Source organism: Mandrillus leucophaeus, unplaced genomic scaffold (genome assembly GCF_000951045.1).
Source record: "Mandrillus leucophaeus isolate KB7577 unplaced genomic scaffold, Mleu.le_1.0 Scaffold22, whole genome shotgun sequence".
Lineage (NCBI taxonomy): Eukaryota > Metazoa > Chordata > Mammalia > Primates > Cercopithecidae > Mandrillus > Mandrillus leucophaeus.
In genome coordinates, this window is record NW_012102254.1 from 1947378 (window position 1) to 1962853 (window position 15476).

Sequence of the window (15476 nt, forward strand, 5' to 3'; positions counted from 1 at the left end):
TGAGACAGTGTCTCGCTCTGTCGCCCAGGCTGGAGTGCAGTGGCCGGATCTCAGCTCACTGCAAGCTCCGCCTCCCAGGTTCACGCCATTCTCCTGACTCAGCCTCCCGAGTAGCTGGGACTACAGGTGCCCGCCACCTCGCCCGGCTAGTTTTTTGTATTTTTTTTTTAGTAGAGACGGGGTTTCACCATGTTAGCCAGGATGGTCTCTATCTCCTGACCTCGTGATCTGCCCGTCTCGGCCTCCCAAAGTGCTGGGATTGCAGGCTTGAGCCACCGCGCCCGGCCTCATATTATAAATTTTACAGGCATTAAGAGGATTAAAAGAAACAAATCTACACACATTTCACAAGTTAGATAAAATGACTGATTGCTGGAAATTCAAACTATAAAAACTCACCCATCATAAAATAGATAATCTGAGTTGTACTATAACTATTAAGGAATGTATAGTTAAAAGCTTTTCAAAAAAGTCATCTCCAGGCCCAGATTATTCTACTGAAGTTTACTAAACATTTAAGGGAGAAATAACACCCTGAGGCAGGAGAATCACTTGAACCCAGGAGGTGGAGGTTACAGTGAGCCAAGATCGTGCCATCACACTCCAGCCTGGGGGACAAGAGCAAGACTTCATTTCAAAAAGAAAAAAAAAGGAAAAAAAACCCTACAAACCAATATCCTTCAGAAACACAGAAGCCAACAATCATCAAGTATTAAACTCAATTCAGCAATATGTAAAAAGAGTAATAAAAAATGAGTAAGTGGGGTTTAGTCTAGGAATGCAAGGCTGATTTAATGTTCAGAAATTCCATATATCCAATAAAATAAATGAAGAAAATCCACTTAACAACAGCACCCAAAATTGAAATACTTGAGTAAATTGAACCAAGGAGGTAAAAGACGTGTATACTGAAAACTATAAAACACTGATAAAAGAAACAGAAGACATAAATAAATGGAAAGCTATCCCATGTTCATAGATTGGAAGAATTAATATTGTTAAAATGTCCATATTCCCCAAGATGATCTACAGATTCAATGCAATTCCTATCAAAATTTCAATGACCTTTTCCACAGAAATAGAAAAAGCAATCCTAAAATGCATATGGAACCACAGAAGACCCCAAATACTCAAAGCAATCTTGAGAAGGAATAAAGCTGGAGGCATCATATTATCTGATTTCAAAACATATTATAAAGCTACAGTTATCAAAACAGCATATTGGCATAAAATCAGGCACATTGACCAACAGCTCAGAATAAATGATCCCAGAAATAAACCTAAACATTTATAGTCAGTTGTTTTTCAGCAAAGGTGCCAGGAACACATGATGGAGAAAGGACAAGCTCTTCAATAAATGGCATTGGGAAAACTGGATATTCACATGAAAAGAACTAAGTTTGGACTTTTTCTCACATCATATACAAAACTCAAAATAGATTAAAGACTTAAATATAAAACCTGAACTACAAGAAGAAAGTTCTGGGGAAAAGCTCTGTGACATTGAGCTGGGCAATGATTTTTCGGATATGACCCCAAATGCACAGACAAAAAAAGCAAAAATAGGTAAATGGGATTGCATCAACCTAAAAAGTTTCTGCACAGGAAAGAAAACAGATCAAAAAGACAACCTATGGAATGGGAGAAAATATTTGCAAATTATACATATAAGGGTTAATATCCAAAATATATAAGAACTCGGCCGGGCGCGGTGGCTCAAGCCTGTAATCCCAGCACTTTGGGAGGCCGAGACGGGCGGATCACGAGGTCAGGAGGTCGAGAGCATCCTGGCTAACAGGGTGAAACCCCGTCTCTACTAAAAAAAATACAAAAAACTAGCCGGGCGAGGTGGCGGGCGCCTGTAGTCCCAGCTACTCGGGAGGCTGAGGCAGGAGAATGGCGTAAACCCGGGAGGCGGAGCTTGCAGTGAGCTGAGATCCGGCCACAGCACTCCAGCCTGGGCGACAGAGTGAGACCCCGTCTCAAAAAAAAAAACAAAAAACACAAAAAAACAAAAAAACAAAATATATAAGAACTCAATAGCAAGAAAACCACCATATTAAAATGGGCAAAGGTTCTTCATTGCCAACAAAATGCTCAACATTATGAATTATCAGGGAAATGCAAATTAAAAATGCAATGAGATACCACCTCATTAGAGGTGTTAGAATGGTTATGGTCAAAAAGACGAAAGATAAACAAGTGTTGGTGAGGATATGAAGAAAAGGGAACCCATGTATGTTGTAGGTGGAAATGTAAATTAGTACAGCCTTATGGAAAACAACATGAAAGTTCCTTGAAACACTAAAAATAGGATTATCATATGATACAGCAATCCCACTTCTGGGTATACATCAAAAGGAATTGAAATCGGTATGTTGAAGAAACGTTTGTACTCTCATTACTCCCATGTTCACTTCAGCACTATTCACAATAACCAAGATATGGAATCAACCTAAGTGTACATCAATGGATGAATGGATAAAGAAAATGTGGTATATGTATACATACATATATATATACACACACACACAATGGAACACCATTTAGCCTTAGAAAAGGGAATCTTGTCATGTGCAACAGCATGGATGAATCTGGAGTTCATTATGTTCAGTGAACTAAGCCAAGCACAGAAAGACAAATACTGCATCATCTTACTTATGTGTGACAACTTAAAAAAAAAAAAATCGAACTCACAGAAGCAGAGAGTAGAATGGTGGTTAACAGAGGCTGGGAGAGAGGGGGAATGAGGAGATGTTGGTCAAAGGGCCCAGCGTTTCCGTTAGGCAGGAGGAATAAGTTTCAGAGATCTGTGGCATGGTGACTGTAGTTCATAATAGTATATCATATTGACAAATTTGCTGAGAGTAGATTTTAAGTATTTTTTTACCACAAAAATACTGTATGAAGTGATTGATGTATTAGCTTGATATAATCATTTTATAATATATACATCTATGAAATCACATTGTACCCATAAATATGTAATTGTTATTTGTTAATTAAAAACTAATAAGATACTCTGTCCTGACCACTAACAAAAAAAGAAAATCAATATAATTCACCTTACTAAGAATCTAAAAAAGAAAAATTATATGCTTATATCAATTTATGCAGAAAATGCCTTTGAGAAAATTCAACATCTATTCATGATAGTAAAAACCTCTCAGCCATCTAGGACTAGAAGAGAATGTTTTCAACCCAGTAAGGGGCATCTACAAAAACATACAGTGAATATAATAATAATAATGGTGAAAGACCAAACACTTTTCATCCAATGCAAGGATGTTGGCTCTCCACTCCAGTGCCACACAGGAGGTTATAGCCAGTGCAAAAAGGGAAGAACAACAAGGCATACATTTGAAAAGAAAGCAAGCAAGCTGTTTGACAAATGACATGATTGTCTACATAGAGAAAGCACAAAGTCTCTACCAATCTATGAATAAAAGCTTTTAGAATAAATGAGTTTAGCAAGGTTGTGGGATACAAAATCAGTATACAAAAGTCAGTCATATTTCTATATACTAGTAATGAAAAAATGGAAATTGAAATAAGACAGTACTCTTTATAATAGCATCAAAACAATGAAATATTTAGGTATAAATTTTACAAATATGTGCAAAATCTTTGTCCTAAAAACTACAAAAACACTGATAAAATAAATTAAAGATGGCCTAAAACAGTAAGAGACATTCAGGTTCAAGTATTGAAAGAGCCAAAATAGTAAAGATGCCAATTCCCCCTAATTAATCTCTAGATCTACAAATTCCAATATAAATCTCAGCAGAATTTTTGTAAAAATTTACAAACCAATTCTAAAATTCACTTGGAAAACAAGGGAACCAGAATAGTCTGAATAATTCTGCAAAAGAACAAATTAGTGGACTCATATTATCTGATTGCGAAGTCTCTATAAAGTTACATTTTCAATGTAGTGTGTTATTTGATAAGATACATATATAGATGATTGGAACAAAAGAGAAAGTCTCAAAATTAACCCATGTAAATATGGTTGATTTTGGACAAAGGTACACAGGCAATTCAATGGAGAAAAAAGAGTTTTTTCAACAAATGGTGCTGAATCATTAAACATTCATATGCAAAAAAAATACACCTTGATCTTTATCTTTCCCTTATAAGATTTAACTCAAAATACATCAGAGACCTAAATGTAAAACCCCAAACTGTAAAACTTTTAGAGGAAATCTTAGAACATCTCTGTGATCTTGGGTTAGGCAAAGATTTCGTAGGTACAATGCCCCAAGCCCAGTCATTTTAGAAGAAAAATTGTACTTCACAGTTAACACTTGCTCTTTGAAAGACACCGTGAAGAGAGTAGAAGGACGAAGCAGAGTGGAAGAAAGTATTTGCAAACCCTTATCTGATAAAAGACGTGTATTCCAAATATATAAAGGACTATCAACACTCAATATTAAGAAACTCAATATTAACAACCCAATTAAAAAATGGTCAAAAGATTTGAAAAAATGTGTCAAAGAAGATATGTGGATGGCAAATAAATTGCTCAATGTCACTGGGAAAAGGCACAATAAATACTGCAATGAGGTATCACTATACATCCATTCAAATGTAAGACAGAAAACAAATCCCGGGAAAGTATTTGAAGTTATTGAAAGGAAATAAGTATTTATGATTGGTGTAGGCTAAAATTTATTAGATACAGAGAGCAAAAACCATGAAAGTCTGCTTAGCACGATCACAGATATTCAAAGTATTTTTGCCTCAAAACACTGGAAAATAATTATCTGAACGTAGACATTTTCCTATTCTTGTAAAAAAGTTAATAACAGCAGCATGATACTTCCTAGTGTGGACATACGACGGTAATTTAAACAATCTCTTATGTTTGGGCACTTAGGGAGTTTCCAGCTCTTGACTATCACAACTGCTGTAACAAACAGCCAATGTACTTGAATGATTGGAGGTATAGCTTCACAGTAAATTCTTTTTAGTGGTGTTGGCAGTGCAAAGGATATATGTATTTTCTTAGATGTCGCCAAAAAAGCACTATAAGCAGTATAATCACTAGCAATAATCTGGAAGAAAATGTCTGCAAAGACTTAGGAGTCAAGACTTCTACGTGTATTACGTAAAATCTCAAGAAAAACAATTTAAAGGCAAGCAAACCAGGGGCAAAAATCAACAAAATGGAGGGAAAGGCGGCTCACTGAAGCAGCCACCAAGTGGCTAATGAACTCACAAAAGGTACAACTTAGCAAGAAAACACAGGGTATTGAGGACATAATCTATCCGCTGCTCGTGGGAATATAAATTGAGAGCCACTTTGGGAAGACTTTTAACATCTATTGCAAGTGCCGTGACTTCAAGAACTAGTGATTCTCTTTTCAGGCATGAGTTTATTGATATCTATCCTCAAAGAATCTTAAAAAAAAAAAGTCCCTGTTCTCCCTTCATTCATCTTGATGTAGAAATTAGAAGTTTTTGGCCGGGTACGGTGGCTCACGCCGTAATCCCAGCACTTTGGGAGGTCGAGGCAGGAGGATCACGAGGTAGGAGATCGAGAGGTCAGGAGATCGAGATCATCCTGGCCAACATGGTGAAATCCCTTCTCTACTAAAAATACAAAAATTAGCCAGGTGTGGTGGCACCATGCCTTTAATCCCAGCTAGTTGGGAGGCTGAGGCAGGAGAATTGCTAGAACCCGGGAGTCGGAGGTTGCAGTGAGCTGAGATCACGCCACTGCACTCCAGCTTGGTGACAAAGGGAGATTCTGTCTCAAAAAAAAAAAAAAAGTGTTCAGGGAATGTTTAGGTCACAAAACAGAGCTTACTCATCTGTTGTGGGATCATGCCATATGTTTTCCAGGCGATAGCAGTTCCTGAGGTATGGATGGCGGCCTCCTTCTTCCCACATGTACACGTGCACAGAGTTCTTGGACGTGGTGAGCACATAGCGAGGATCCTTCCAAGGATAGCCAGAGTGAGTGGCCAAGGAGTCAAAGTCAGATCAAAAAGCAGTGGAGGAGAATCATACATACCACCCAGAAGTTGTTGATGGCTGCCTGGTGGTCCTCAAATCGTTGCAGCAGGAAGCCAGTGATGCTGAAGAGTAACAAGTATGGCCCATTGGTAAAGACAATCGTATATCCATCATTGGCTCCCATCCAAACAGGGGATTCCAGATGAGCTGCCAACTGGAAACTTGCAATCTTATGTACTGTTTTCATGTAAAACACACATATATACACACACATAAGGAAGTAAATATCAGATCATTGAATAAGAACAATATCCTCACACTGAATAAAAAAGCATAGTCCCCACTTCCACAGACTTCATTCCAGGGAGGAAAATGAAGGGTAGTCCAGTGGCCTGACAAATACATATCACTGACTGGTTAACAGGTGCTAGGACACACGAACAGAAGTTTGTGGACAATAAACAATCCCCTGGGCATTGAGGCAAAACCTGTAATGGGAAGGAACATTGGAATGCAGGCCCTAAAACATGATGGAAATCTATATGTGTTCACCCAAGAGGGCAGGGTCGGGGTAGAGATCAGCATGGGTATTAGAGCCAAACTGGGGAGGGTTCACCCCCAGCTAAAGAAATCCCCTACTCCTGGCCGGGCGTGCTGGCTCACACCTGTAATCCCAGCACTTTGGGAGGTCGAGGCAGGCTGATCATGAGGTCAGGAGATCAAGACCATCCTGGCTAACATGGTGAAACCCTGTCTCTACTAAAAATACAAAAAATTAGCCGGGCATGCTGGCTGGCGCCTGTAGTCCCAGCTACTTGGGAGGCTGAGGCAGGAGAATGGTGTGAACCCAGGAGGCGGAGCTTGCAGTGAGCCGAGATTGCGCCACTGCACTCCAGCCTGGGCGACAGAGCGAGACTCCGTCTCAAAAAAAAAAAAAGAAAAAAAAAAAGAAAAAAAGAAATCTCCTGCTCCCTTTTTACAGACTGACCCATTTATTATAGCTAAACATGAATGACTGTGTAATGAGGAAGAGAAACAAGCATTTCTAATGTGGCACAGCCTACCTTGGATGACTGTTTGGCCTCCAGTCCTCTTGGTTGTTAGATCAAAGGTGACAAATTCTGTCTTTTTTTCAGGGTTACTTTGGGACATCAGTGTCAGCCTGTTTTTCACCTTTGGGGTCCAGCAGGCACTGACACATAATTTATGTGGGAGAGAGGTAGATAGAGGAGCACTGCCTTCTGATGGTCTCAGTAAGGACTCTGTGAGGAATACCTAAAGAGAGCATCGCGTGCACGATCAGGGGAAGGGAACTTATAGCCTCTCAGTACAGGAGTGACTCCAGAAGAGCCTTCTTAGAAATTCTCATCTTGTGGCTAAAGCTTTGTTCAACATCTCAGGAGTGATGAGGGGTCACTGCTTACCACTCCAGCATACAAGGAACTCACTGTCTTCCTATCCTTCCTGTCCCATTCACAGAACAGTGTCCCTGAAGCATGCCAAGGGGTTACAAAACCATCTCACCATGTTGAACCCTTGGTCAAGTTGAGGTTGGCTAAGCAGATTTTCCCTTCTTGGGGAACAAGTCAAGGACTGTGTGGCTTTTACTACCTGCCTTCTGAACTCCTCCCTCTTTGGTGCCCAGTCCACTAGTGCCCCCCTACAAAAGGCCTGCTCAAAGGCCAAAGCCTTCCTCAGAGTGATATTCAGAGGCTGTTGCATATTCAGTTACTTTTGGACTTCTCTATACTTTCCAGCCAACATAGATAAAAGTAAAGAAGGCAAAAGAGAACAAGGTCAAAGATATTTTTGTAAAAAACAATTTTTTTTTTTTTTTTTAAGAGGTAGGGTCTCACCATGTTGCCCAGGTGGGAGTGCAGTGGCTATTCACAGGAGCAATCCCACTACTGATCAGCATGAGAGTTTAGACCTGTTCTGTTTCTGACCTGGGCCAGTTGACCCCTCCTTAGGCAACCTGGTGGTCCCCTGCTTCCAGGAGGTAAACGTATTGATGCCAGACTTAGTGTGGACACCCTATCAGCATAGTACTCTATGGCCTGGAACTCCTGGGCTCAAGTGATCCTCCCGCTTCAGCCTTCTGAGTAGGTGGGACTATAGGTGCACGCCACCATGCCCAGCAATCCCTATTTCTTGATACCTGTCTCACCCTCCTCCATTTCTTTGGCAAATTCGGGCTTCATGAATGAGTTTTCGTTAACATTTGCCACATCAACTGGATGTTGTTGCTTCAAAGAACATTGTTTCCTGATCATCACAATGGATTCCCCTTGTGATATGGTCTGAGAGAGGGAGCAGTGTGCCTGGTCCTCACTGAGCTCTGCAGTTTCTCTGCATGCTTCCTAACTTGACATTCCCATCCTGAAGTTCAAATACACAGAACAGCACCTACCTGTGGCAAGGTACGACGATATGTCCCACATGCAAATATCCATTTCTTGTCAGGAGAGCAGTGTAGAAATACAATACCATATTGAGATGCAGTAACTTTAGAAACATCCCTTAACCCAGGCAGTGTAAATGTGTAGATATTACCTGCAGCATCACCAACCTGAAACCAAAACATCCCCACCACATCAATAGGAAGATATGTGAAATCCTAAAGTACAGAGGAGGCAGCACTGTCAGCTGCAAGATATGCCACCGTTTCTTCAATCATATAATGGAGATCAAAACCTCTGACCAGTCTAGCTTGAGACACTGTTGGGATAATCCCATGGAATAAAACTTTCCAAGCCCCAAAGCATTCTTCTCAAGGACAGTTATTCATTAGCACATCAACACTATGCTTTTTCTCAATGTCACCCAAAGCCATCTCTCTCCCTCGACTGTCCCCAACCAAGTTCATGGACTGCACAATAACACACACTTGAAAGAAGAGGCACATATAAAGTAATTCAGAAAGTTTTTGGCTTTTTGTTTTTAGAAGAATGGCTGGGGAAATGTACTTGAGGCAAGTCAAGGGCCAAGATAGCATGGAGGTTTGTATAACATTCATTGATATGTTGTGATTGACTCACAGGGTATGTGGAAGGGATGACTACAAGAGAAATAGGCTGGGTGTGGTGGCTTATACCTGTAATCCCAGCACTTGGGAGGCTGAGGTGGGCAGATCATGAGGTCAGGAGTTCAAGACCAGCCTGGTCAGCATGGTGAAACCCTGTTTCTACTAAAAATACAAAAAATTAGCCAGGCATGGTGGCATGTGCCTGTAGTCCCAGCTACTCAGGAGGCTGAGGCAGGAGAATTGCTTGAACCCAGCAGGCAGAGGTTGCAGTGAGCAAAGATCGCACCACTGCACTCGAGCCTGGGCGACAGAGTGAGACTCCATCTCAAAAAAAAAAAAAAAAAAAATAGGGATAGGACAGTAATGTGACACGAATGCCTGACAAAACAGCAGGCATTTGATTTTTTGGTCCCCTCTAAATTCAGGGCTCACTTACCGTCAGGAATGGGCCATCCTTTGTGAGATAGGCTTCCATGCCATAACAGGACTCTGGCATGCGGAGAATGGCCAGAGCATCCCTGTCCTGACAGTTCCACACTTTGATAGTTTTTTTCTGATCCATAGTGATGGCAAGATGCATCTGAGGAAGGGTTACCAGATTTAAGAAATAGAACTCCTGGACCGGGCTTGACCAGATCATGGTGCCCTAGAGAACAAGAGTAATACAATCTATGTTCAAGGAACTCTTACATCTACTGTGCTTTCATTCTGTCCATGTTTATTTGGAAGTCTCTTCCAAATCAGATCTTCTTGCTTCTGGCAAAAGACATGAAAATTCTCCACATCTCAATATTTTGGAGGAGTGAACACGAAAACAGGAACTACGCACTATGCTCAGAGACAAGAACTTGGTACATAACAGGTGCAAAGAATGATCAGACTTCCTGAGTTCAAATCACTTCTGTCTCCTACTAACAGTACAGCTTCAGCAAGTTGCTTTCTATCATGCCTTCTAATGAGGCTGTCATTACGTTTCACAACTCATGAAACATACTTAGAATTTTGCCTAGGACACAGTAGGAACCCAGAACGCATTAACTATCATTAAAATTGTTATTCATTCATCAACCTTGTACATTACATATAAGATAGAATAGTTCTTTCTAGATGATTCTTTAGCCTTTAAAAAAATTGTGAAGTATATCATACAAGAAAAGAGCATGAAGTTTAATAAATTATCACAAGTGAATGCTAATGTACCACTTCTAAGCCCTCCCAAAATCCCCTTTGCATGTGCTCTATTTCACAACTCCCCCATGGCTCCCCACACTCAAATGTAATCACTATTTTGATTCCTCACACTATAACAAGTTGCCTATGCAGTAATATCTATGGCCACATAACCAAGCATCCCAAAATTTAGTGGCTTGAAACAGGCTTTTGCTAACTCAGTTTCTTTTGATCAGAAATTCAGAGGCAGCTTGACTGGGTAGTTCTGGCTGTAGGTCTCTTGAGGGTGAAGTCAAGTTTCACTTCCAAGATGGCTTCTCATATAGCTGTGTAAGTTGATGTTGGCTACTGCCAGGGGTCCTCAGTCCTCCACCACACAGATCTTCTCTGGAGGGCTGCTTGAGAGCTCTCGTAACACTGTGACTGGATTTCCAAGAGCTAATGACCCACGAGTGAACAATTGTCTTCTGTGACATAGCTTCAGAAATTATACATCATAATTTCCACAATATTCTATTGGTTCCACAGGTCAGCCCTATTCACTGCGGCAGTGGACTACACAAGATTGATCGTGATTATTGTTGGGCAAAGATATTTGGGCCATCTCAAGAGACTGGCAGCCGTAGCCTGCCCCATAGCCTCCAGTGATTCACTTTCCCCTACATGAAAATATATCCACCATCTCCCAATGCTCTCAAATGTCTCATACCATGATAGTATCATTGCAGAATCTAGGATCTCATTGTTTCTAGGTCCAGGTATAGATGAAGCTCTGTAGATTCAGTTTATCTTGATGTGAAAATCTTCAAACTAAATATACAAGTTATCTGTCCCTCACCATCCCCAAAGTACAAGTGTAGGGTAAGCACAGGATAACAGTCGCTGTCATTCAGAAAAGGTGAAAATGGAAAAATAGGAATCACTGCTACAAGAAATTTTGAAATCCAATAGAAAACATGCTGGCAATTTGTTGATTAGGACCCAAGGCCCAAGAAAGATTTTTGATGACTCTTGGTTCTACTCTCTAGGTTCTTGATTCTGTCTGAGTCATCCTTTACTTTCTATATATGGTGGCCCAATTTTTCAGCTAAATTGTTTTGGTAGTCTGCTTCCTGCCAAAGTTCTGAAATCCAAAAAGCCTCTTTTCCTTTTGTGTGTTTTGGCCCCTTTAAATCCAAGCTGGCAGTGTTTCTGCCAATGTAATTCTCTTTAACAAAAACTTTGTGGGTCTAAGAACCTCACTGCAGTTTATACAATTAGACAAAAGCCACACTCAATTTTGAGATAAATCCTTTGTGCGCCTTGGAGATCATCTGAGCTGGAGACTACTTTCTGAAAAAGCCAATATAACAAATGCCAATTATTGACAAAGAGGCAATAGAACAGGTAATAAACATGCACAAAGCCCAAACATTATTTCACAAATGCACTCCATGTTATTGATAGAAAATAAGACCTTACACAAATTTATAGATAGAAACACAAATTAAAAAGTAAATTCTCAGCCAAGCGCAGTGGCTCACGCTTGTAATCAAAGCACTTTGGGAGGCCGAGGTAGGCGGATCACGAGGTCAGGAGATTGAGACCATCCTGGCTAACACGGTGAAACCCCATCTCTACAAAAATACAAAAAAATTAGCTGGGCGTGGTGATGGGCACGTGTAGTCCCAGCTACTTGGGAGGCTGAGGCAGGAGAATGGCGTGAACCCGGGAGGCGGAGCTTGCAGTGAGCCGAGATTGCACCATTGCACTCCAGCCTGGGCAACAGAGTGAGGCTCCATCTCAAAAACCAAACAACAAACAAACAAAAACAACAACAAAAGTGAATTCTATGTGTGTCTATGGTCCAAATGAAAAGGTCACAAATTACATGATAGAAAACCTGATTTGACACTTTGTTTTTGTTACCACTTCCGAGTATTTTCCTCTCAGCACTTCCGTTTCACATACAGAACAGGATGGATGCAATGCAGTACTTTTGCTACATATTGGCCAGACTCACCTCTTGCACATCCCAGGCGCAAAGCTCTTGCTTTGGAGATACACCACAAATGATTGATTTCTCCTGTTCATCCATTGTCAGGCTATTTCCTGAGAGATAAGCCAACTCCATGTCATATGCTAGAAGGAAACACAGAAGACTTGGCCACCAGATAGTTAAGGGATGATCCAAACCAAAAGAAGATAATTTAAAATATTTCTGTACCCTCTTAGGAAGGTTTGGGTAACAATATGGAGAAGATAGAAATTGGGCTCCAAAGTCATCCAAACACAGGTTCCCATGGCAGACTGGCCATTTGGGAGATGTTGGCCAGCTTGCTTTTCCTTTTAATCCTCAGTTTCCAAAGATATAAAAGGCATATTAAAATATCTCCATCAGAGAACTTTTCTGAGTTTTAAAAGCGTTATCAAGTCCAGGCACAGTGGTTCACACCTGTAATCAGAGCATTTTGGGAAGCTGAGGTGGGCGGATCACTTGAGGCCAGGAGTTCGAGACTGGTCTGGCCAACATGTTGAAACCCTGTCTCTACTAAAAATACAAAAATTAGCATGGTGGCAGGTGCCTGTAACCCCAGCTACTTGGGAGGCTGAGGCATGAGAATTGCCTGAACCCAGGAGGCGGAGGTTGCAGTAAGCCAAGATCACGCCACTGCACTCCAGCCTGGGTGACAAAATGAGACTCTGTCTTTAAAAAAAAAAAAAAAAAAAGTTATCAGGATTAGGTCAGGTACAATGGCTCATGCCTGGGAGGCCAAGGTTGGAGGATTGCTTGAGCTCAGGAGTTCAAGACCTGCCTGGGTAACAAAGTAAGACCTAATCTGTACCAAAAAATTAAAAAATTATGGCTGGGCATGGTGGCTTATGCCTGGAATCCCAGCAATTTGGGAGGCCAAGGCAGGTGGATTACTTGAGGTCAGGAGTTCAAGACCAGCCTGGCTAATATGGTGAAACCCTATCTGTACTAAAAATACAAAAATTAGCTAGGCATAGTGGTAAATGCCTATAATCCCAGCTACTCAGGAGGCTAAGGCAGGAGAATCACTCGAACCCAGGAGACAGAGGCTGCAGTGAGCTGAGATTGTGTCATTGCCCTCCAGCCTAGGTGACAGAGCAAGACTCAACCTCAAAAAAAAAAAAAGTTAGCTGGTTGTGGTGGGGCACCCCTGTAGTCCCAGTTACACAGGAGGCTGAGGCAGGAGAATCTCTTGAGCCCAGGAGGTTGAGGCTTTATCTCTATAAAAAATTTTTAAAATTAGCCTGGGTGACAGGGCCAGACCCTGTCTCTAAATAAATGCATACGTAGGCTCTACTGCTACAGCCTCAACCTCCTGGGCTCAAGGGATCCTCCTGTTTCTTAAAGTTTCCCATTAATTTTTTATTTTGATCCTGGGAGGGATGAGAAGCCTTAGGAAAAAGGGAGTAACAGGACCTGATTTTATGTTGTGAAAAAAATCACTCTAGTTTGTTCATTCAGCACAGATGGTGGGGACAAGAGAGGAAGCAGGGAGACATCGCATGGTATCACGGCAAACCAGTCTGGTTCAATTTTAATTCCTTTTCCCTTCACTGAATGAGAACACACAACTGCACACAGCAAAAATCAAATAGAGTGGACCTCTGAAAACAAGTTTCTCATGTTCCTCTAGGGCACCTGTCCCCATACCAATGTTCTTAGTGACTTTGTAGATAAAGTTATGCGGCTGTGCCAATGCCAACCGAAGCTCCTTCCTTCTTTGATGCAGGAAAAATTGCTTCCATGTGTGTGTGCCCAGGTGTTGATTGGTGAAGTTGCTGCAGTCCCATCTCTGCAGAGATAGCGACCTGGAAACAGAGTCACAGTCCCATCAGGCTGTTCTCAGTCAGTTCACCTCCTCAGAGCTCTGGTTATATCACAACTCCCTACTCACGCTAACTTTCTGTGTATATCTCACAACACAGCCACACACAGGCCTCGGTACACAGCACGGGTGCGCAGTCAGATGATCTCCTCTCCCCTTCCCTCCTTACCCTTTCCCTTTCCTTACCTCCACAGGAAATCGCTCTCTGCAATCCTATTCCAATGCTATGGGAGAAAGGAAGAGACAAGCAGGCAATCAGTTACATCAGAGAGCAGGGGCAATCCTCTGCTATTATTTGTTCTGGGAGCTGGACCGGCACAGGTTAATCAGCTGGGATTCCAGCTCTCAAAGCACTCCCCAGTGCGGGGAGATAAGGAAATGGTAACAACAGAGACCTGTCACTGCTCATACAAGCACTGGGTATTCCCATGAGTTCACAGGAAGACGTTCTGATTTCCTAGGGCTTGAAATGGGAGCCTCAAGGACTGTTTAGTCAGCACAACTCCTGGATGTCAGCTTGTCCTTTCCGTTTAACAGAATATGAGGCCTTCAGAGTGAAGGATGCTAACCCCCAAAGCCTCAATGTAGCCCTCTGCTATTCTGCAAAGTGGTGCTCAAACTGGTCGAGAGAAGCAGCTGGCATGGGGGCAGTGGGAGGTGGAAGGCCTTTACCTTGTTCACCTGGGAAGCCTGCAGCAAGCCGAACAGGTCCAGGAAAGAGAAGATTTGCTTCAAAGCTAAGTCAGGCAATTGGATCTCCATTTCACACAGCCTGAACCCACATCCACTTTCCTTTCTCCTCTCTGGGCTGCTCTGAATTTAAAGGCTTTGCCAAAGTCTGCAGCACTTGTAAAGATTTTCACCCCTGCCCATCTGTGTGCGGTAGAAACAAGCTGCAGGTGTGCAGACTCCACCCCGGCCTCTCCCCTGGGGCCTCATCCACATAGCTGGCGGCATCCCTACCTAAACCCACGTGTTAGTGCTGTTCATTGTTTACAGGAGCTCAGCAACACCTGTGCACTGTGAGCTGGAGGTGCAGAACCTGGGGCAGCCCCAGCTGCAGATGAAGTTGTCAGGACCCTCTAGGAAATGTCATCGAATGCACTCACTTTGATCAGATCCCAGTGTCTCTATGACTCTGTTTCAGTTCCAAACTCCTGGAACTGGAGTCAGCTTGCCCCGTGTCTGGGCCTATCATGGGATCTTGAATCTGGTGAGTGGGGCTCATCTCTCAGCGCCAGCACGGCCTCTGGGTTTCTACCTTCTCACATTTAACTTTGCAGTGGAGGAGAAAGAACGTGCCAAGGCAGCTTCTCCACAGAGGTCCGCGCAAAGGGAGCAGGCCTTGCCGGGGATGGCTCTCCCAGCCGGTGGCTTTCCCTGGAATGTGACACTTTCCCACAGTTACAGATCTCCGAAGAACCTGACAACTCATTCTGGGATTGTCTAAAGACCGTGTCATAGCCTGAGTGTGTCCTCTC

At 42.2% G+C, this 15476-nt stretch overlaps 1 protein-coding gene across 3 annotated transcripts in view; it reads right to left on the reverse strand.

The window, feature by feature from the left end:
• The window catches only part of FBXW12 (F-box and WD repeat domain containing 12), a 23250-nt gene extending 8027 nt beyond the window's left edge, over positions 1–15223 (reverse strand). The window contains exons 1-9 of one of the 3 annotated variants that reach the window (XM_011981001.1): positions 15193–15223; positions 14182–14221; positions 13821–13978; positions 12159–12277; positions 9423–9632; positions 8372–8530; positions 7026–7236; positions 6020–6198; positions 5813–5943 (exon numbers count right to left, since the gene is read on the reverse strand). In XM_011981001.1, the coding sequence (XP_011836391.1) occupies positions 5813–5943; positions 6020–6198; positions 7026–7236; positions 8372–8530; positions 9423–9632; positions 12159–12277; positions 13821–13978; positions 14182–14221; positions 15193–15223 (1238 nt within the window). Of the gene's footprint in view, positions 1–5812; positions 5944–6019; positions 6199–7025; positions 7237–8371; positions 8531–9422; positions 9633–12158; positions 12278–13820; positions 13979–14181; positions 14222–14667; positions 14758–15192 lie in introns of those variants that run through there. The other 2 variants (XM_011981000.1, XM_011981002.1) reach the window with 2 other exon arrangements.
• Between the last annotated feature and the right edge of the window lie 253 nt (positions 15224–15476).